Source organism: Schistocerca americana, chromosome 9 (assembly GCF_021461395.2).
Source record: "Schistocerca americana isolate TAMUIC-IGC-003095 chromosome 9, iqSchAmer2.1, whole genome shotgun sequence".
Lineage (NCBI taxonomy): Eukaryota > Metazoa > Arthropoda > Insecta > Orthoptera > Acrididae > Schistocerca > Schistocerca americana.
Window position 1 is genome coordinate 103,827,447 of NC_060127.1, and position 21,551 is coordinate 103,848,997.

Sequence of the window (21,551 nt, forward strand, 5' to 3'; positions counted from 1 at the left end):
GCACACGTGGGCACGGCCAAACTTACTTTCGCAAATGCCGGTTCTGTGATGGGGGACGTTATAGCACCATACACAGCTACAGAAAGAGTGCAAGAAAACATTATTAGAGAATTTCACCAGCTGCGACATAGTCGCGTATACAAACAGTAATCCAATGCCGTGAAATGTTTTTTATTCCAGCCTCTGATCACAATATCAATTCTTTAGACGATGACCTTCCTCAGATCTTTAGGACATAGTGTAAAAAAGATCTGAGGATGGTCATTACGGACTGAGACCGGTCATCGTCTAAAGAATTGATATTGTGATCAGATACTGGAATAAAAAACATTATTAGAGAATGTTGAACTCGCAGTCACGATCCTGCCTCGTGGGCAGAACACTTCGTCATCGCCGGCTGGTTACGCGGCTTTGTCCGATTGCTTATCTTTATGCCAGGCCATCCCATTGCTGACCTGCCAGTAGAGGTGGAATCCGTTACTTTTCGAGCTGATAAACCAGAGGTCGCACAGGGTTTCAGGGAGAGCATAGGGGAACAATTTGACAGGAATGGGGGAAAGAAGTACAGTAGAAGAAGAATGGGTAGCTCTGAGGGATGAAGTAGTGAAGGCAGCAGAGGATGAAGAAAGTAAAAAGATGAGGGCTAGTGGAAATCCTTGGGTAACAGAAGAAATATTGAATTTAACTGAGGAAAGGAGAAAATATAAAAATGCAGTAAATGAAGTAGACAAAAAGGAATACAGGCATCTCAAAAATGAGATCGACAGGAAGTGCAAAATGGCTAAGCACGGGTGGCTAGAGGACAAATGTAAGGATGTAGAGGCTTATCTCACTAGGGGTAAGATAAATACTGCCTACAGGAAAATTAAAGAGACCTTTGGAGAAAAGAGAACCACTTGTACGAATATCAAGAGCTCAGATGAAAACCCAGTTCTGAGCAAAGAAGGGAAAGCAGAAAGTTGGAAGGGGTATATAGAGGCTGTTGATATACTTTCCGGGATATGAGGTCGTGGTCCAAGAACTTTTCTGCTAGGAGCAGAAAAGTTCTTGGACCACGACCTCACATGCCGGAAAGTATATCAACAGCCATGTCACCCGGTCGTGAAAGCCTTCATTCTACAATCAGAAGACTCTACGGGGAGGATTTCTCAAAATCAGGTATATAGAGGGTCTATACAAGGGCGAAGTAGTTGAGGACAATATTATGGCAATGGAAGAGGATGTAGATGAAGATGAAATGGGAGGTACAATACTGCGTGAAGAGTTTGACAGAGAACTGAAAGACCTGACTCGAAACAAGGCCCCGGGAGTAGACAACATTCCATTAGAACTACTGACGGGCTTGGGAGAGCCAGTCATGACAAAACTCTACCATCTGGTGAGCAAGATGTATGAGATAGGCGAAATACCCTCAGACTTCAAGAAGAATATAATAATTCCAATCCCAAAGAAAGCACGCGTTGACAGATGTGAAAATTACCGAACTATCAGTTTAATAAAAGTTTAAAAAGTGACCTTACGACTTATATTAGAAGAAAGATTAAGGAAAGACTAGCATTTGTAGACTTACAGATAGCTTTTGACAATGTTGACTGGAATACTCTCTTACAAATTCTGAAGGTAGCAGGGGTAAAATACAGGGAGCGAAAGGCTATTTACAATTTGTACAGAAACCAGACGGCAGTTATAAGAATCGAGGGACATGATAGGGAAGCAGTGGCTGGGAAGGGAGTGAGACAGGGTTGTAGCCTCTCCCCGATGTTATTCAATCTTTATATTGAGCAAGCAGTAAAGGAAACAAAAGAAAAATTCGGAGTAGGTATTAAAATCGATGGAGAAGAAATAAAAACTTTGAGGTTCGACGATGACATTGTAATTCTGTCAGAGACAGCAAAGGACTTGGAAGAGCAGTTGAACGGAATGGACAGTGTCTTGAAAGGAGGATAATGGAATGTAGTCGGGTTAAATCGGGTGATGCTGAAGGAATTAGATTAGGTAATGAGACACTTAAAGTAGTAAAGGAGTTTTGCTATTTGGGGTAGAAAGTAACTGATGATGGTCGATGTAGAGTGGATATAAAATGTAGACTGGCAATGGCAAGGAAAGCGTTTCTGAAGAAGGGAAATTTGTTAACATCGAGTATAGATTTAAGTGTCATGAAGTCGCTTCTGAACGTGTTTGTATGGATTGTAGCCATGTATGGAAGTGAAACATGGACGATAAATAGTTTGGACAAGAAGAGAATAGAAGCTTTCGAAATGTGGTGTACAGAAGAATGCTGAAGATTAGATGGGTAGATCACATAACTAACGAGGAGGTATTGAATAGAATTGGGGAGAAGAGGAGTTTGTGGCACAACTTGACAAGAAGAAGGGACCGGTTGGTAGGACATGTTATGAGGCATCAAGGGATCACAAATTTAGCATTTGAGGGCAGCGTGGAGGGTAAAAATCATAGAGCGAGACCAAGAGATGAATACACTACGCAGATTCAGAAGGATGTAGGTTGCAGTAAGTACTGGGAGATGAAGAAGCCTGCACAGGATAGAGTAGCATGGAGAGCTGCATCAAACCAGTCTCAGGACGGAAGACCACAACAAGAACAACGAGCTTTTGGCTCGGTTGCCGCAGGGCGATCTGAATGTGACTGGAGCGATGTAGGCTGGCATGAAATGTTGGTTGGGGCAGCCACCGAATACGTTCGGACTGCAGTCATCCGCGCGGAGATGGACAGAGCGCTGGGCGCAGATATAGGGGAGACAGTCGAGAGCTCTTCCTGTGGCATTTCGCCTATACGCCTCCCATGACTTCTACCTGGCAGCAGGACTCTTTTCTTTCTGATTGACTTTTCTACCGACCTAGCCCTAAAGTTGTTTCCCTGAGTCTGGTGAAGTGAAATAAAGTAAGACAATAACAATTGTACGGGGTGTTCAAAAAGTCTCTCCGCAGTGCCGTATGATTGTTAGCCGCGCGTGCCGTATGCCGCAGTGAATATACCGAAATGAAACTCAGTGAAATACAAGTTACTAATTTATTGAATACATCTACATCTACATTTATACTCTGCAAGCCACCGAACGGTGTGTGGCGGAGTGCACTTTACGTGCCACTGTCATTACCTCCCTTTCCTGTTCCAGTCGCGTACGTTTCGCGGGAAGAACGACTGTCTGAAAGCCTCCGTACGCGCTCGAATCTCTCTAATTTTACATTCGTGATCTCCTCGGGGGGTATAAGTAGGGGGAAGCAATATATTCGATACCTCACCCAGAAACGCACCCTCTCGAAACCTTGCGAGCAAGCTACACCGCGATGCAGAGCGCCTCTCTTGCAGAGTCCGCCACTTGAGTTTGCTGAACATCTCTGTAACGCTATCACGGTTACCAAATAACCCTGAGACGAAACGCGCCGCTCTTCTTTGGATCTTCTCTATCTCCTCTGTCATCCCGACCTGGTACGGATCCCACACTGATGAGCAATACTCGAGTATAGGTCGAACGAGTGTTTTGTAAGCCACCTCCTTTGTTGATGGACTACATTTTCTAAGGACTCTCCCAATGAATCTCAACCTGGTACCCGCCTAACTAACAATTAATTTTATATGATCATTCCACTTCACATCGTTCCGCACGCATTCTCCCAGATATTTTACAGAAGTAACTGCTATCAGTGTATGTTCCACTAGCATATGATAGTACAATAAAGGATCCTTTTTTCTATGTATTCGCAATACATTACATTTGTCTATGTTAAGCGTCAGTTGCCACACCCTGCACCAAGTGCCTATCCGCTGCAGATTTCCTGTACTTCGCTGCAATTTTCTAATGCTGCAACTTCTCTGTATACTACAACATCATCCGCGAAAAGCCGCATGGAACTTCCGACACTATATACTAGGTCATTTATATATATTGTGAAAAGCAATGGTCCCACAACACTCCCCTGTGGCACTCCAGAGGTTACTTTAACGTCTGTAGACGTCTCTCCATTGAGAACAACAAGCTATGTTCTGTTTGCTACAAACTCTTCAATCCAGCCACACAGCTGCTCTGATATTCCGTTGGCTCTTACTTTGTTTATCAGGCGACAGTGCGGAACTATATCGAACGCCTTCCGGAAGTCAAGGAAAAATGGCATCTACCTGGGAGCCTGTATCTAATATTTTCTGGGTCTCATGAACAAATAAATATTGGTTTTTACTTTAAATTTTCACATTAAATGTTGAAAGTGTCCCGCCCGTTGTTGAATACACTATTCAATTCATCTAATCATGTTTCCAAACACAAGCTGTAACATTTCTTCTGTGACAGAAGCAGTGAAAGTGGATATTGCAGTTTTCAATTCATCGATGGATTTTGGGCGATTTTTATAGACAGTTGCTTTCACTGCACCCCAGAAGAAAAGATCAGGTTGTTTTAGGTCAGGCGAGCGTGAAATTATGCGATCACAAAAAACATCAGCAAGCAGTGACATTGAAACGTGTGCTGTATGCGCGGTTGCGCCATTCTGTTGAAAATAATCGTTCAGCATTTCACTTACGCAAGTACTCCTGTGAATGGGTACAGAATATCATTGCAGTATCGTTGTGCGTTTATTGTTTCGTTGAAAAACCCAGGCAGGCGAACAATCATACGGCACACGTGGCTAACAATCATACGGCACTGCGGAGAGACTTTTTGAACACACAACTCATGCTGCATGCTGGTGAAGTTTCGATATCAGAGTGTAAATGTTTACACAGATTGTGTAAAACTGTGTAAAGTGCTGTACCAGCTGGCCATCAAAATGGAAGTAGACACGTGGACACTAACAGAGAAAAGCCGCCCATACTGTCGCAAACCAGCGCCCAGCATTTTGCAAGAAACAGATATGTAACTTTCGGAAAACCACCTGAAGATGAACCTGAAAAGGTTCGAAAACCGGTTCAAGGAATAATAAATAACTATTTAAAAAAGTGACCGGTTGCAATTTTATGTATTTACATTGTCTTTAATAGGTTCTAAATTATAAGCAGATAAGACATGATAGTGTTTTTATGCAGATCAGTGAAGCAGGTGTTTTATTAATAAAGGAGATACTCTCTTGATGCACTAGTTTAAAATCTTTGATCCAACAAAATTTCACTGCAGCACATATTTATCTTTGTACCCGATGATGAAATAACAGCCGAAAACCGATTTGTGAAATAAATAATAAATATTATAGAATATTACAAAAGTGAGTATTTACATTCACAACTTATAAAATATTCTACCAAAAAGCGATGGAACAGTTAATAATCATCATCAATTTCTTAAGGCCTTTGTCCCACTTCAATGTGGGGTCGGCCTTGTTACTATGGAGTTGGCGATGTTAGGGTCGTAGGGTACCTTGATGCCCATCCTGTCGCCATCCCGTACCCACTGGGACGGAATCAGTGCACCCCAGCTGTCTGCGTCTACTGTAAGCCATGAAATAGGGCAAACGTTTTCAAATGTCTGCGAGTCGTGTAACTGAGGCGGAACATGGGAACCAGCCTGGTATTAAGGTAGTGGGATGTGGAAAACCGCCTAAAAACCATATCCGATCGGCCGGCACACCGGCCGTCGTCGTTAATCCGGCTGGCGGATGCGAACCGGGGCCGGCGCGCCTACCTGAGTCCAGGAAGCAGCGCATTTGCTCCCTCAACTAACATGACGGGGAGATGCAACACTTAATCAATACAAGAAAAGAAACTCTTGGCACAATTTGACTAAAAGTAGGCACGGATTGACAGGATTCGTTGTTGTTGTTGTGGTCTTCAGTCCTAAGACTGGTTTGATGCAGCTCTCCATGCTACTCTATCCTGTGCAAGCTTCTTCATCTCCCAGTACCTACTGAACCTACATCCTTCTGAATCTGCTTAGTGTATTCATCTCTTGGTGTCCCTCTACGATTTTTATCGTCCACCCTGCCGTCCAGTACTAAATTGGTGATCCCTTGATGCCTCAGAACATGTCCTACCAACCGATCCCTTATTCTAGTGAAGTTTTGCCACAAACTTCTCTTCACCCCAATCCTATTCAATACCTCCTCATTAGTTATATGATCTACCCATCTAATCTTCAGCATTCTTCTGTAGCACCACATTTCGAAAGCTTCTATCCGCTTCTTGACCAAACTAATTATCGTCCATGTTTCACTTCCATACATGGCTACGCTCCATACAAATACTTTCAGAAATGACTTCCTGACACTTAAATCTATACTTGATGTTAACAAATTTCTCTTCTTCAGAAACGCTTTCCTTGTCATTGCCAGTCTACATTTTATATCCTCTCTACTTCGTCCATCATCAGTTATTTTGCTCGCCAAGTAGCAAAACTGCTTTACTACTTTAAGTGTCTCATTTCCTAATCTAATTCCCTCAGTATCACCCGACTTAATTTGACTACATTCCATTATCCTCGTTTTGCTTTTATTGATGTTCATCTTATACCCTCCTTTCAAAACACTGTCCATTCCGTTCAACTGCTCTTCCAAGTCCTTTGCTGTCTCTGACAGAATTACAATGTCATCGGCGAACCTCAAAGTTTTTATTTCTTCGCCATGGATTTTAATACCTACTCCGAACTTTTCTTTTGTTTCCTTTACTGCTTGCTCAATATACAGATTGAATAACATCGGGGAGAGGCTACAACCCTGTCCCACTCCCTTCCCAACCACTGCTTCCCTTTCATGCCCCTCGACTCTTATAACTGCCATCTGGTTTCTGTACAAATTGTAAATAGCCTTTCGCTCCCTGTATTTTACCCCTGCTCTCCCAAGGCCGTCAGTAGTTCTAATGGAATGTTGTCTACTCCCGGGGCCTTATTTCCACTCAGGTCTTTCAGTGCTCTGGCAAATTATTCACGCAGTATCGTATCTCCCATTTCATCTTCATCTACATCGTCTTCCATTTCCATAATATTGTCCTCAAGTACATCGCCCTTGTATAGGCCCTCATTTCACCTTTCTGCTTTCCCTTCTTTGCTTAGAACTGGGTTTCCATCTGAGCTCTTGATATTCATACAAGTGGTTCACTTTTCTCCAAAGGTCTTTAATTTTCCTGCAGGCAGTATCTATCTTACCCCTAGTGAGATAAGTCTCTACATCCTTACATTTGTCCTCTAGCCATCCCTCCTTAGCCATTTTGCACTTCCTTTCGATCTCATTTTTGAGACGCCTATATTCCTTTATGCCTGCTTCATTTACTGAAATTTTTATATTTTCTCCTTTCGTCTATTAAATTCAATATTTCTTCTGTTACCCAAGGATTTCTACTAGCCCTTGTCTTTTTACCTACTTGATCCTCTGCTGCCTTCACTTCTTCATCTCTCAAAGCTACCCATTCTTCTTCTACTGTATTTATTTCCCCCATTCCTGTCAATTGTTCCCTTATGCTCTCCCTGAAGCTCTGTAGAATCTCTGGTTCTTTCAGTTTATCCAGGTCCCATCTCCTTAAATTCCCACCTATTTGCAGTTTCTTCAGTTTTAATCTACAGTTCATAACCAATACATTGTGGTCAGAGTCCACATCTGCCCCTGGAAATGTCTTACAATTTAAAACCTGGTTCCTAAATCTCTGTCTTACCATTATATAATGTATCTGAAACCTATCAGTATCTCCCGGCTTCTTCCATGTATACAACCTTCTTTTATGATTCTTGAACCAAGTGTTAGCTATGATTAAATTGTGCTCTGTGCAAAATTCTACCAGGCGGCTTCCTCTTTCATTTCTTAGCCCCAATCCATATTCACCTACTACGTTTCCTTCTCTTCCTTTTCCTACTACCGTATTCCAGTCACCAATGACTATTAAATTTTCGTCTCCCTCCACTATCTGAATAATTTCTTTTATTTCGTCATACATTTCTTCAATTTCTTCGTCACTGCAGAAGTAGTTGGCATATAAACTTGTACTATTGTAGTAGGCGTGGGCTTCGTGTCTATCTTGGCCACAATAATGCGTTCACTATGCTGTTTGTAGTAGCTAACCCACACTCCTATATTTTTATTCATTATTAAACCTACTCCTGCATTACCCCTATTTGATTTTGTATTTATAACCCTGTAATCACCCGACCAAAAGTCTTGTTCCTCCTGCCACCGAACTTCACTAATCCCACTATATCTAACTTTAACCTATCAATTTCCCTTCTTAAATTTTCTAACCTACCTACTCGATTAAGGGATCTGACATTCAACACTCTGACCTGTAGAACGCAAGTAGTGTTTCTCCTGATAACAACGTCCTCCTGAGTAGTCACCGACCGAAGATGCGAATGGGGGACAATTTTACCTACGGAATATTTTACCCAAGAGAACGCCATCATCATTTAACCATTAAATAAAGCTGCATGCCCTCGGGAAATATTACGGCTGTAGTTTCCCCTTGCTTTCAGCCGTTCGCAGTAGCAGCACAGCAAGGCCGTTTTGGTTAGTGTTACGAGGCCAGATCAGTCAATCATCCAGACTGTTGCCCCTGCAACTACTGAAAAGGCTGCTGCCTCTCTTCAAGAACCACACGTTTGTCTGGCCTCTCAACAGATACCCCTCCATTGTGGTTGCACCTACGGTACGGTTATCTGTATCGCTGAGGCACGCAAGCCTCCGCACCAACGGCAAGGCTCAGCATTCATCCTGAGGTAAAAGGTTATAGTTGATTTGGTAGTGGACGAAAGTGTGAGCTGTATATATTGTAGACAGATGTAAAGGCTTGAATGTAACAAACAGGTTGAACTAATTGTAGGTTGGAAGTTTCCACAAGAAGCGGACGTTACTATGAAATAAGACAATATACTTATCTCAAGAAGTCGTCCAAGTAACGATACTTACCCATTATCAAATCCCTTCTTAGACTGCAAAGGTGTTAAGACTACAGGTAAATTCTGTATATCCGGCATCCTGAAAATAAAAAAGTCAGCGTAAATCACAGCATTGTAGTTTTCGAATGGACATTCCCTTCTTAGAGCAAACGTCCACCTAATGCCTTTGAGCGACAGCTTCTCCGCTTTACAACAAAACGAAATGATAGATCGAATGTATGATTAGGACCAAGCCATAAGATAATCCGTACCACCGCTCACAAAATACTAGTTTTACTTTTAGATTCATATTCCTGTTCATGTTTTCAATGGAGGTCTCCACACAACGAAGAGCCATGAACTGAGACAGTGTTTTGTTTTGTTTTCTTCTACTACACAGCGCCACAAATTTCTCGTAAACCCAGACGCACATGTCGTGTTAGTTCACAAAAATGCGTCGGATGACGGAGGTTTAAACGTCTGAAACGTGTAATGGAAATAAGTAAATAGTGACTGATAGCCGCAAACTTGTTGTTTCGTTCGATATCAGTAAGTCACTCTAAAGTCTAACAAAAAATGTTTCCGTTTTAAATACGGGTGGAAAGTTTGGAAAAGTATATAATGAAGTCTTATGCTGTAGTTTATAGTTATGAACTTTTAGAACTTGTAGGATGGAGTGAGTACTTAATATTTTGAGTAGGAACCCACGTCCGGAAACGTACCGTTTGCGTTCCACGGCGGGTTCAGTTCAGCTGTTTAACTCGTCCACATCTGCTTGAGGAACTGAATTAGGCTGGCAGGGTACAATTATTAAGTAATAATTCGAAAGGAAACGTTATGAAACATCCATTTGTCACTTAAGCACATATGTCTGTATCACTTGTTTACATTATGCCAAAACAAAAAAGAACCCATCATACAGTATGTGCAGAACAGCACCGATGCATTACAACAGTGGCTCGATGTCGCGACCAGCAACGTTGTTACAGACATTGTAATTACGAAGCATGTTCTGGTACCCATTCTCCATCCCATCTGGTGTCTCTTCAGTTTCTGGTGCAGCTGCCGGGACTCGTGCCTGCAGATCTCCCTCTGTCTCTACAGGAGCCTCGAAAATTAAACTTTGTTTACGATCCCAGAAGAAGTAGTCCATACGATTTAAATCCGGCGATTGCGGCGGCCGCGCGGTTGGACCACCTCGGTCTATCCGTATTTCACCATACAATCTGTTGAGATGTCTCCAAAACCCCACGTGAGAAGTGAGATGGTGCACCATCATGCTGAAAGCGCATTTCCCGACGGGCATTCAGTGGCACAGCTTTCGAGGATGGGTCCAACACGTTTCATACGAAGATCAGTTATATCAGGATCAGTTATCTTGAGTCGAAGCAGACGTTGACGCATTACACATCTGAACTGAAACCGTCGTAGAACGGAAACTGTATGTTTCCGGACATCGGTTCCTATTCAAAATAATATGTGCTCCTTCCCTTCTACAAGTCCTGGAAGGACATATACACTAATTAAATTTGAAGTGCAGCAGAGTCCCGCTAATCCGAACGTTCGGTTAATGCGAACATGAAAAATGTTATGTTCCATCATCTTTCGGACGTGCACTCGGGACAGCGACAATTCTTTTTGCGATATTTCGGCTGGAAACCTCCCAGTTATCTTCAAGGCAAGTCGGAGACTGAGTTCATAGCGTTTGCGCGTGCCTATTTGTACGGAGAGTCACGTGATACAAAGCTGCTCAGCATTGAAAGCGCATGCGTCAAAGATATCAAAGTCGCCACTACTGCGCTAGTCATAGACAAGATGTATATAGCAAAGATAAACATATAAGCGCAGAGTGCAAACAAAATAGTGCTGCTGCGAATCCACCGTGCTTGTAAATAAATAATTAATCTTTAAAAGTGTTAACATCTGTCGAAAGTGAAGATGCAGAAATTCTTTCCGAACGAAGGTGTGAAATACGCGGTTTCCAAGCATTGTCAAGATGAAATCCTTCGTCACGGTTTAGTAGGTTGTCGGCTAGTTGTATTTCTACAGCTTCCTTAACAACTGAATCCCAGAAAGACGAAGCAGTAGTTAAAATCTTAACATCTTTATAATCCAAGGCATGGCCAGTAGAAATGCTATGATCGGCAACTGCTGATTTGTTGGACTGAAGAAGACGTGTGTACCGCTGGTGTTCGACGCATCGTTCCTGTACAGTGCGCGTGGTTTGCCCTATGTACGTTTGCCACACTCACAAGGGATTTCATAAACTCCCGCCTTTCGCAAGACCAGATCACCCTTGGAGGTTTCCAGCCGAAATATCGCAAGAAGAATTGTCGCTGTCCCGAGTGCACGCCCGAAAGATGATGGAACATTATGTTCGCCGGGAAAACTTCAAGAATCACATGAAAAATGTTAATCTAAGTATGGAAAACTGTGCGGTAAACTGCTGTACATACACACTATTTTAATTTTCACGGTACAGTAAACACGTATTAGAAAAATTGGCAAGAAAACATTAGGTTTAAACAATGCATAACAATGAAAGAAAAGTTGTCAAACTTACTAAAATACAGCGGACATTTCATCACTACTTTTTAGATGACAAAAACTCAGTCATTGTTCTTTGGAGTAACGAAGACAGTCTGTTATATGACGCACGGTTACACCATCGTATCATAAACACCAAATCAGCAGGCGTAGCAGTGGGCTGTTGCTCCAAATAACGTAGCGCGAGGTCAAGGGCTTCTGCTGCGCCACTGTACGGCGCCAGCTCTCCTTTGTCGCTTTCAGGCCCATTGTCACTTCCGCCACAGCAGTCCACTTCTTCCTGGTCTCGAGTCACAGCAGAAACTAAATCAGCGTCAGTAAGGTTCTCCAGACATGCCCCATCCGCAGCCATCCACTCAACTACGTCTCCTTCACTAGCTAATGAAGTCACACAATCTTTGCACATTTTAAAACCAGGAGCACGGTTTTCCGCTTTTGATGCCAGGCTTTTCGTTGGCAACGCCCTAAAATTAAGGCCACTCTCGTCAGCGTTATAAATTTGTTACGGAGAATACTTTCCCTCTCTTATCATTTTTTTCAGACTCCCCCAAGTATTCCTTCGCTGCATCACGGCCAGAAGAAAGCTTCTCTCCAGTAATTGTTAGCTGACGGATTCCATGACAATTTTTGAATCTGTCCAACCAACCCCTGCCCGCACTAAAAGACTCATCACCATTCTTTAACTTGTTCAGGTAAACAGACTTCTCCTGAACCAGTGCTCCACTCAGAGGAGTTCCCCTTTCTCTTTCCTGCGTAAACCAAAGGAAGAGAGCTTCATCCACTTTACCGTACTGGGACTGTTCCAAAGCCTGCCGAATTTCGAGTGTTTTTCCCGAAGACGTTGCACAGGACTGTTCAAGCTTCACTCGGTTCTTCTCCCAATCACAAATGGTTGCTTCACCAACACCCAGTTCCGTTGCCCGTTTAGAGACATATTCACCATTTTCTATCCGCTTCAAAGTATTCAGTTTTCCTTTGAGACTTAACGTTGTATGTTTCCGTTTACTCATGACGAAAATACGTACACCACTACACCTGAACGAAGACAATACAACTGTTAACGCATGCCAGCGATCGATAACTAACATAACCAAGCGCTTTGCGAGCCAACTGGCAGTGCAATGACCTCAGACACCACAAACGTCTCAACAATGCACAACAACAAGGGCAGGGAGTGAGAGTGAGCCATTGTTCTCACACTTGTTTCAATTTGTTGCTATGGTGTACCTACTTTACTGCTTGGTATATTTCATTCTAGAAAAAAAAAATGTTCAGATGTGTGTGAAATCTTATGGGACTTAACTGCTAAGGTCATCAGTCCCTAAGCATACACACTACTTAACCTAAATTATCCAAACACACACACCCATGCCCGAGGGAGAACTCGAACCTCCGCCGGGACCAGCCGCGCAGTCCATGACTGCAGCGCCTAAGACCGCTCGGCTAATCCCGCGCGGCTTATTCTAGAAACTCGTCACCGTAATTCCGGCTAATCCGAACAAACAGGTAATCCGAACAAGGATTCGCCGGCCTTGGTGGACGAGCGGTTCTAGGCGCTACAGTCTGGAACCGCGTGACCGCTACGGTCGCAGGTTCGAATCCTGCCTCGGGCATGGATGTGTGTGATGTCCTCAGGTTAGTTAGGTTTAAGTAGTTCTAAGTTCTGGGGACTGATGACCTCAGATGTTAAGTCCCATAGTGCTCAAAGCCATTTGAACCATTTTTGAACCCAATTAGTTCGAATTAACGGGGACTCTACTGTACCTTAGGAGTACACACTTACGAAACTTAAGTCACGATCTGGACAGGAAAGCTTTCAGCCATTTTTCCACAGAAAACGGGGCAGAGAATACCGGCGTTTAGAGACCACAGTGGCATCGGTTTTTACATATCCCACAAATAAAGAAATTACAATTGCTTTTATTTATCTTGCGACCAATAACATTAATGAAACGTAGGATTGGTGGGTGGTGGACGCATATATCATTTAGCTACAATATAGCAGGTCAGCATCAGGAAGCAGTTAATTTCATAAATTATCTGGGAGTACGCATTAGGAGTGATTTAAAACGGAATGATCATATAAAGTTGATCGTCGGTAAGGCAGATGCCAGACTGAGATTCATTGGAAGAATTCTAAGGAAATGCGATCCGAAAACAAAAGAAGTAGGTTACAGTACGCTTGTTCGCCCACTGCTCGAATACTGCTCACCAGTGTGGGATCCGTACCAGATAGGGTTGATAGAAGAGATAGAGAAGATCCAACGGAGAGCAGCGCGCTTCGTTACAGGATCATTTAGGAATCACGAAAGCGTTACGGAGATGATAGATAAACTCCAGTGGAAGACTCTGCAGGAGAGACGCTCAGTAGCTCGGTACGGGCTTTTGTTGAAGTTTCGAGAACATACCTTCACCGAGGAGTCAAGCAGTATATTGCTTGCTCCTACGTATATCTCGCGAAGAGACCATGAGGGTAAAATCAGAGAGATTAGAGCCCACACAGAGGCATACCGACAATCCTTCTTTCCACGAACAATAGGAGACTGGAATAGAAGGGAGAACCGATAGAGGTACTCAAGGTACCCTCCACCACTCACCGTCAGGTGGCTTGCGGAGTATGGATGTAGATGTAGATGTAGAACTATAGTTGCATAACGAAATTCATCTTAATATCTAAGCCTCCTCCAAGGTACACACCAACTCCCTTGGTCTTCATGATGACCAGTCTGGCCACCCGCTGGATGCGCGCCGTGCTTGATGACGTGATAACTAAAAGCATCTGACTCTGTGACTTATTCTATGCCCGATTGTAAAAAGGCATTGTAGCTACAGATGACGATACAAGGCTCGTACTATGAAGGCTGTCTAGAGAGTGTGTTTCAGGAGCAACAGGAAATATTTTAGGATGAGTAACTCGAATAAAACATTGCGTGTAACATGCATCCAATTCTTGAAGACCAGAGGGATACAGCTGGTTACAGATAAATATTTTTATGTTGGTGCTATAGTTGATATGAGTTTATTTATCGATTGTCATTTTGAAGTTCATGTTCTGAGGTTGTTTTAGCTGAATTTTTCAGACTTCTTTGTGACTTGTTTGCCGTTTAAGCATTCCCGCACACGTTAATGAGTTGGTACATAAGTACATAGCGTTTTTCCATAAGTTTAGTAAACACAAGAAATACACATAAGTGAGACTTGAGTCATCAATAATATATTCTCATTCACTATTTGCAACAGCCTGACAACACTGGGGTGATTTTTCAATTCAGCGGCTGTAGAAATCACGTGGTTTCGAGGCGAAGGGCTTTTAGAGGCATGTTCGGAGCGCGTTTTCATCGTGAAAGCAAATTCCTTGAAGGTTATTCAATAGAGAGCGGAAAAGGTGAATAAAACCTGGTAGTCAAGGGAACACTGCCGTTACACACACTAACACCCAGGGCAGGTAACTGGGGCGTTAGCGGCCACCAGGCAAGAAAAATTACCGCTGGTTGCACTTAACAAATCGTAACAAGTTGAACGCAGTAAACTGTAATAAGAAGTCGAGGAAAGCTGATCAGATCCGCCTTCCCCGAGCACTCCACTTGCTGCTCTTCGCCTCGGCGACACTACGAGCAGCAACACGAACTCAAGTCACTGGAGAATCGCGAGATCTCACAATGGTGGAGGTTTCCCTACTGGGATTGAAATTCACTCTGTGGTGTCACCGCCAGACACCACACTTGCTAGGTGGTAGCCTTTAAATCGGCCGCGGTCCGTTAGTATACGTCGGACCCGCGTGTCGCCACTATCAGTGATTGCAGACCGAGCGCCGCCACACGGCAGGTCTAGACACTTCCTAGCACTCGACCCCAGTTGTACAGCCGACTTTGCTAGCGATGGTTCACTGACAAATTACGCTCTCATTTGCCGAGACGATAGTTAGCATAGCCTTCAGCTACGTCATTTGCTACGACCTAGCAAGGCTCCATCATGATTTGCTATTTATCTTGTGATGCATGTACCGTCAGACCGATGTTCACCAATTATGGATTAAAGTTAAGTATTCCAGCAGCTACGTACGTTATTGGCTATATTAATTGTCTTGTCCTGTTCCAGACCTCACGCCAGCCTGCGTGAGATTAAACGCGTGTCTTTCGGCTTCCTCCAAACTCCGTGAATTGGCTCCTGCCAATTCACAACACACTCATCTTAAAGCTTGCTGGATCCGGTTTACGACGAGGTCGTGCACCCTCGTGACCACAGCCCTTCCATGCAGCAGTCCACGCGTGCCGCCAGCGGTCCCGGCGTGTTCTCGCACTGCGCCGACCTGGCTCCTCCTGAGTCCCCAACCGAACTGGCCCTCACGCGACCCGGAACAACAACGACATAGCCCCAAAGATAGGGCAACAGTTACTACATATCGATAACCTCCGCTGCTGCCACTAGCGGACAGGCAACGCTTGCGAAACGGAGTGGCGCCAGTCAACACGAGAAGAGGACAAACAAAATCAACCATGTCAACTAAACGATACCATCTGGCCTCCAACAAAGCCGCAGCACGGCTCACCAGGGTAAGTACTTGGGCTCGAACAAATACAAATACACCAAAATCGTGTGAGAAATAATGTAAAGGTCTCTTATTGCACTAGTGATACTCCCGCATCTGCAAAACTCTGCAGTCGTCCGTTAGAGGCCTCTGCCGCACTGCACACTGACCTGCCGGTACGCCAGTCGGGACCAGTAGGGACGGTGCAGTGTGCCTCTGAAGTTGCGTTTTGTGACATTATTTGTGTATTGAAGCGTCAGATGGCTCGGCGATTGGTAATCAATCCTGCTAATGTATTGCGATTGGTTGAGATGAAGTTACGAAGAACCCTTCGTGAGGATGGTATTGGTGTAGAAGACGAATCATTCGCATGTTTTCTGGTATCTATTATAGTGCAGAAATATGAGCATAAGTTAGAAACAGATACTGTTGTAACACTAACACATAATGATGATGGTAGGGATGACAATGACGAACAACTCATTGCAAACGGTAGTGCTACGGTAAGTGCGGGAAGAGGCGATGGAAGCAGTGACGGTGAATACCAACCGTCTCCCAACAAGAAGGTTAAAGTTGCAAGTATCATCACGGCGTTTGATGACAACGCACTGGAGAGCATGTACGATGATTATTACGTAAGAGGTTTCGACACATACGACAAGCTTCTGAAAAGATACCCTAAACTGAAGTCTAAAAGCAATATTAAAAACGTACTGGATTACGTGGCAAAGAAAAGAGAAGGAAATACAGTTTTCAAAGGAAATCGTACACTGCTGTTCAAGACCATCAAGGAGCGTGTAATGGCGAAATTCGATGAAGCGCGAGAATGTGGTTCCGCCGTTCATTATTGGCATTTACAACATTGGGCATTGGACGTAGCCAGAAATGTCGGGTGTACGAACTTTACAGCTTCAGTAGGATTTATTACTAATATGAAAAAGGAGTTTACGATAACATCACGCCGTATCACTATGCTCCCAGCACGAAAAGATAAGGATGACGAAGAAGAGCTGATTGAAAGATCTCAAATGTTTGTTGCTGACGTCAATGAGCATATCACGAGAGAAAACATCGGTATTAGTTCTGTATGGAACTGTGAACAGAGTCAGTTAAACTATGAACTTTCTTGTGACAAAACACTATCCGTGAAAGGGGAGAGAAACACTGTCGCGAAGTTGCAATCAGTTAACTGTGCAACACATAGTTACACGATCGATGTTGCTACATCAATGGGCGGACGATTGGCAGACAAGCTCTATATTTGCTGCCAAGAATTCAGTGGAAAGTTTGGACCCCGCGTGTCAAGGTAAATAGAAACGCGGTGCCCTCCAAATGTCGTCGTCGATGCAAGTGTGAGTGGGAAGATGACGAAACAACATCTGAAGACGTTTTTTCTGTCAGTTTTGAATCCACATTTGTCGAGAAAGTCATTGGTACTTTGTGACTCCTGGTCTGGACATAAGGATGAACGAGTACTACTGGAAACATGCAGATTTAAAAATCATTCCGCCTAAAACTACAAAATATGCACAACCTCTGGATGTGTATTTCTTCAGGCAATATAAAATATATGCCAAGAGAATAACAGACTTCATTAAACTAGTTCCAGTAATATCCAGCCGAAATTGCAGGACAGAGTCTTTATCATGAATATGCATTCTGTCATTAACAGTCAGTTATCTGCGGGAGTATACAGACCAATGCTTCGTTACACGTGGCAGAACGCTGGCTGCGATATTGGTGAACCGGTGAACAACTTCAAAAGTGTCATTGACGTGGCGTTCAACACTGATATTATAGAATGCGCAAATACGCCATGCGATCAACTTGCATTTCTTCACTGTGCATTTTGCAGTCATTCGTATTGCTCGGAGCATTTTATTGACATTCCGCATTTAGATTTATAGTTAAGATTGCTGCATTGCGTATGGCGTCTACAATTACATCTACAGTGATAGCTAAACCATGACTGCAGAGTTTTGCAGAAAAACGACACCCACCAGCACATTCAGAGGTACATGATGGTCCTGCAACCAAACGTTCATACAGATCTGTTTGTTCGAGCCCAAGCACTTTCCTGGTCAGTGAAAAATCTGAGGACGCAAGATCAGGTGAAAGGTGGGTACGCAATGAATTCGCAACTCAACTGCTGTAGTGTTTTCTGTCAGTTTAGCAGAATGAGGGTGGGCGTCCTCGTGGAGTGGCATCACCGCACGCATCCTTCCTGGTCGTTTTATTGGACTGCGTCTACAAGACGCCTCAGTTGTTGACAATAAATGACAGCAGTGATGGTTACACCTCGGGGAAACAACTCATAACACAATATGTATAAATGGCCTTTTCGCTGATGATGCTGTAGCATACAGAGAAGTTGCAGCATTAGAAAATTGCAGCGAAATGCACGAAGCTCTGCAGCGGATAGGCACTTGGTGCAGGGTGTGGCAACTGACCCTTAACTCAGACAAATGTAATGTATTGCGAATACATAGAAAGAAGGATCCTTTATTGTATAATTATATGATAGCGGAACAAACACTGATAGCAGTTACTCCTGTAAAATATCTGGGAATATGCGTGCGGAACGATTTGAAGTGGAATGATCATATAAAATTAATTATTGGTAAGGCGGGTACCAGGTTGAGATTCATTGGGAGAGTCCTTAGAAAATGTAGTCCATCAACAAAGGAGGTGGCTTACAAAACGTTCGACCTATACTTGAGTATTGCTCATCAGTCTGGGGTCCGTACCAGATCGGGTTGACGGAGGAGATAGAGAAGATCCAAAGAAGAGCGGCGCGTTTCGACACAGGGTTATTTGGTAAGCGTGATAGCGTTACGGAGATGTATAGCAAACTCAAGTGGCAGACTCTGCAAGAGAGGCGCTCTGCATCGCGGTGTAGCTTGCTCGCCAGGTTTCGAGAGGGTGCGTTTCTGGATGAGGTATCGAATATATTGATTCCCCTTACTTATACCTCCCGAGGAGATCTCGAATGTAAAATTAGAGAGATTCGAGCGCGCACGGAGGCTTTCAGACAGTCGTTCTTCCCGCGAACCATACGCGACTGGAACAGAAAACGGAGGTAATGACAGTGGCACGTAAAGTGCCCTCCGCCATACACCGTTGGGTGGCTTGCGGAGTATAAATGTAGATGTAGATGTAGACGTCCGGTGTCGGCGGATAAGTACGATACTGCAGTGCCTATGTTACTGAGAAGTACGGTGCCTATAACTGATGGCTGCCCATATTCGCAAGAGCGAATACATTTCATACACTCTGATGAGCCAAAGGCAACGGCCTTGCCACAGTGGATACACCGGTTCCCGTGAGATCACCGAAGTTAAGCGCTGTCGGGCGCGGTCGGCACTTGGATGGGTGACTATCCAGGCCGCCATGCGCTGTTGCCATTTTTCGGGGTATACTCAGCCTCGTGATAGCCACTGAGGATCTACTCCACCGAATAGTAGCGGCTTCGGTCAAGAATACCATCATAACGCCCTTCCTGTCCGCATCCTCCACTGAGGATGACACGGCGGTCGGACGGTCCCGGTAGGCCACTGGTGGACTGAGGACGGAGTGTTGATTAGCCAAAACATTATAACTGCCTGCTTAATAGCTTGTGTGCTGTCTTTGGAACGAAATACATCAACTGATTCTGCGTATCCGACAGTTTGCTGGTAGGTTTGTCGAGGTATGTGGCATTAGATGTCTACGCACACGTCATATAATCCGCGTAAATAACGGACCACTGATTTGCTTAAGCGGTGATACCGCCCTAAGCGACTCAGATGGGTCCCATAGGATTTACATCACTGTAATTGTCCCCAAATCACTGAAGCTCTGACAGTTATACTGCAGAAAGATGACGCGGCACGCAACGGCACCAGGCAGCATCCAACATGGCGGTGAGCAGTGGTCATGATGTTTTGGCTCATCAGTGTACTTAACGGCTGAAGATGCCACGTCGCGTGTTCCTTAGGCCCTGCATGCATGTCCGAAGGAACATTGCTTCGTTTTTCTTAACAACAAAGACACTGCAATATCGTAAGTAATTCACATCAGTGGTCCTATGGAAACCCACATACCTATTTTTGGAATAGATCTATATCCGACAAAACTTCTCTCTAAATATGCTGGTATCACGGACAGCCAGTTGGTTGCGTCGTTTTTGTTAGTACATCGTTTTAAAATCTAAAATGGTAACGCACAGGGACCTTGATGAACAAGAAACGTGACCATTACTACCGATTCATCTGTCGGGAAATATTACGTTTGCCGAAATAATTTCTTCAAGTAATGGTGGAGGATCGTTTTCCCTAGTGGCCATTAAAATTCCTACACCAAGAAGAAATGCAGATGATAAACGGGTATTCATTGGAGAATATATTATTATACAAGAACTGACATGTGATTACATTTTCACGCAATTTGGGTGCAGAGATCCTGAGAAATCAGTACCCAGAACAACCACCTCTGGCCGTAATAACGGCCTTGATACACCTGGGCATTGAGTCAAACAGAGCTTGGATGGCGTGTACAGGTACAGCTGCCCATGCAGCTTCAACGAGATACCACAGTTCATCAAGAGTAGTGACTGCCGTATTGTGACGAGCCAGTTGCTCGGCCACCATTGACCAGACGTTTTCAATTGGTGAGAGATCTGGAGAATGTGCTGGCCAGGACAGCAATCGAACATTTTCTGTATCCAGAAAGGCCCGTACAGGACCTGCAACATGCGGTCGTGCATTATCCTGCTGAAATGTAGGGTGTCGCAGGGATCGAATGAAGGGTAGAGCCACGGGTTGTAACACATTTGAATTGTAACGTCCACTGTTCAAAGTGCCGTCAATGCGAACAAGAAGTGACTGAGACGTGTAACCAATGGCACCCCATACCATCACGCCGTGTCGTACGCCAGTATGGCGATGACGAATACACGCTTCCAATGTGCATTCACCGCGATGTCGCCAAACACGGATGCGACCATCATGATGCTGTAAACATAACCTGGATTCATCCGAAAAAATGACGCTTTGCCATCCGCGCACCCAGGTTCGTCGTCGAGTATACCATCGCAGGCGCTCCTGTCTGTGATGCAGCGTCAAGGGTAACCGCAGCCATGGTCTCCGAGCTGATAGTCCGTGCTGCTGCAAACGTCGTCGAACTATTCGTGCAGATGGTTGTTGTCTTGCAAACGTCCGCATCTGTTGACTCATGGATCGAGACGTGGCTGCACGATGCGTTACAGCCGTGCGGATAAGTTGCCTGTCATCTCGACTGCTAGTGATACGAGGCCGTTGGGATCCAGCACGGCGTTCCGTATTACCCTCCTGAACCCACCGATTCCGTATTCTGCTAACAGTCATTGGATCTCGACCAACGCGAGCAGGGATGTGGCGATACGATAAACCGCAATCGCGATAGGCTACAATCCGACCTTTAACAAAGTCGGAAACGTGATAGTACGCATTTCTCCTCCTTACACGAGGCATCACAACAACGTTTCACCAGGCAACGCCGGTCAACTGCTGTTTGTGTATGAGAAATCGGTTGGAAACTTTCCTCATGTCAACACGTTGCAGGTGTCGCCACCGACGCCAACCTTGTATGAATGCTCTGAAAAGCTATTAATTTGCATATCACAGCATCTTCTTCCTGTCGGTTAAATTTCACGTCTGC

At 44.2% G+C, this 21,551-nt stretch overlaps 1 protein-coding gene and 1 pseudogene across 1 annotated transcript in view; one reads left to right on the forward strand and one right to left on the reverse strand.

Moving 5' to 3' along the window:
• The window catches only part of LOC124550703 (serine/threonine-protein phosphatase 6 regulatory ankyrin repeat subunit C-like), a 43,738-nt gene extending 34,839 nt beyond the window's left edge, over positions 1-8,899 (reverse strand). Inside the window, exon 1 of the mRNA XM_047125426.1 lies at positions 8,832-8,899. Coding sequence (XP_046981382.1) covers positions 8,832-8,899 — 68 coding nt within the window. The remainder of the gene's footprint in view (positions 1-8,831) is intronic.
• A 10,262-nt stretch (positions 8,900-19,161) lies between these two features.
• Positions 19,162-19,279, forward strand: LOC124551417 (annotated as a pseudogene).
• Positions 19,280-21,551: the final 2,272 nt, after the last annotated feature.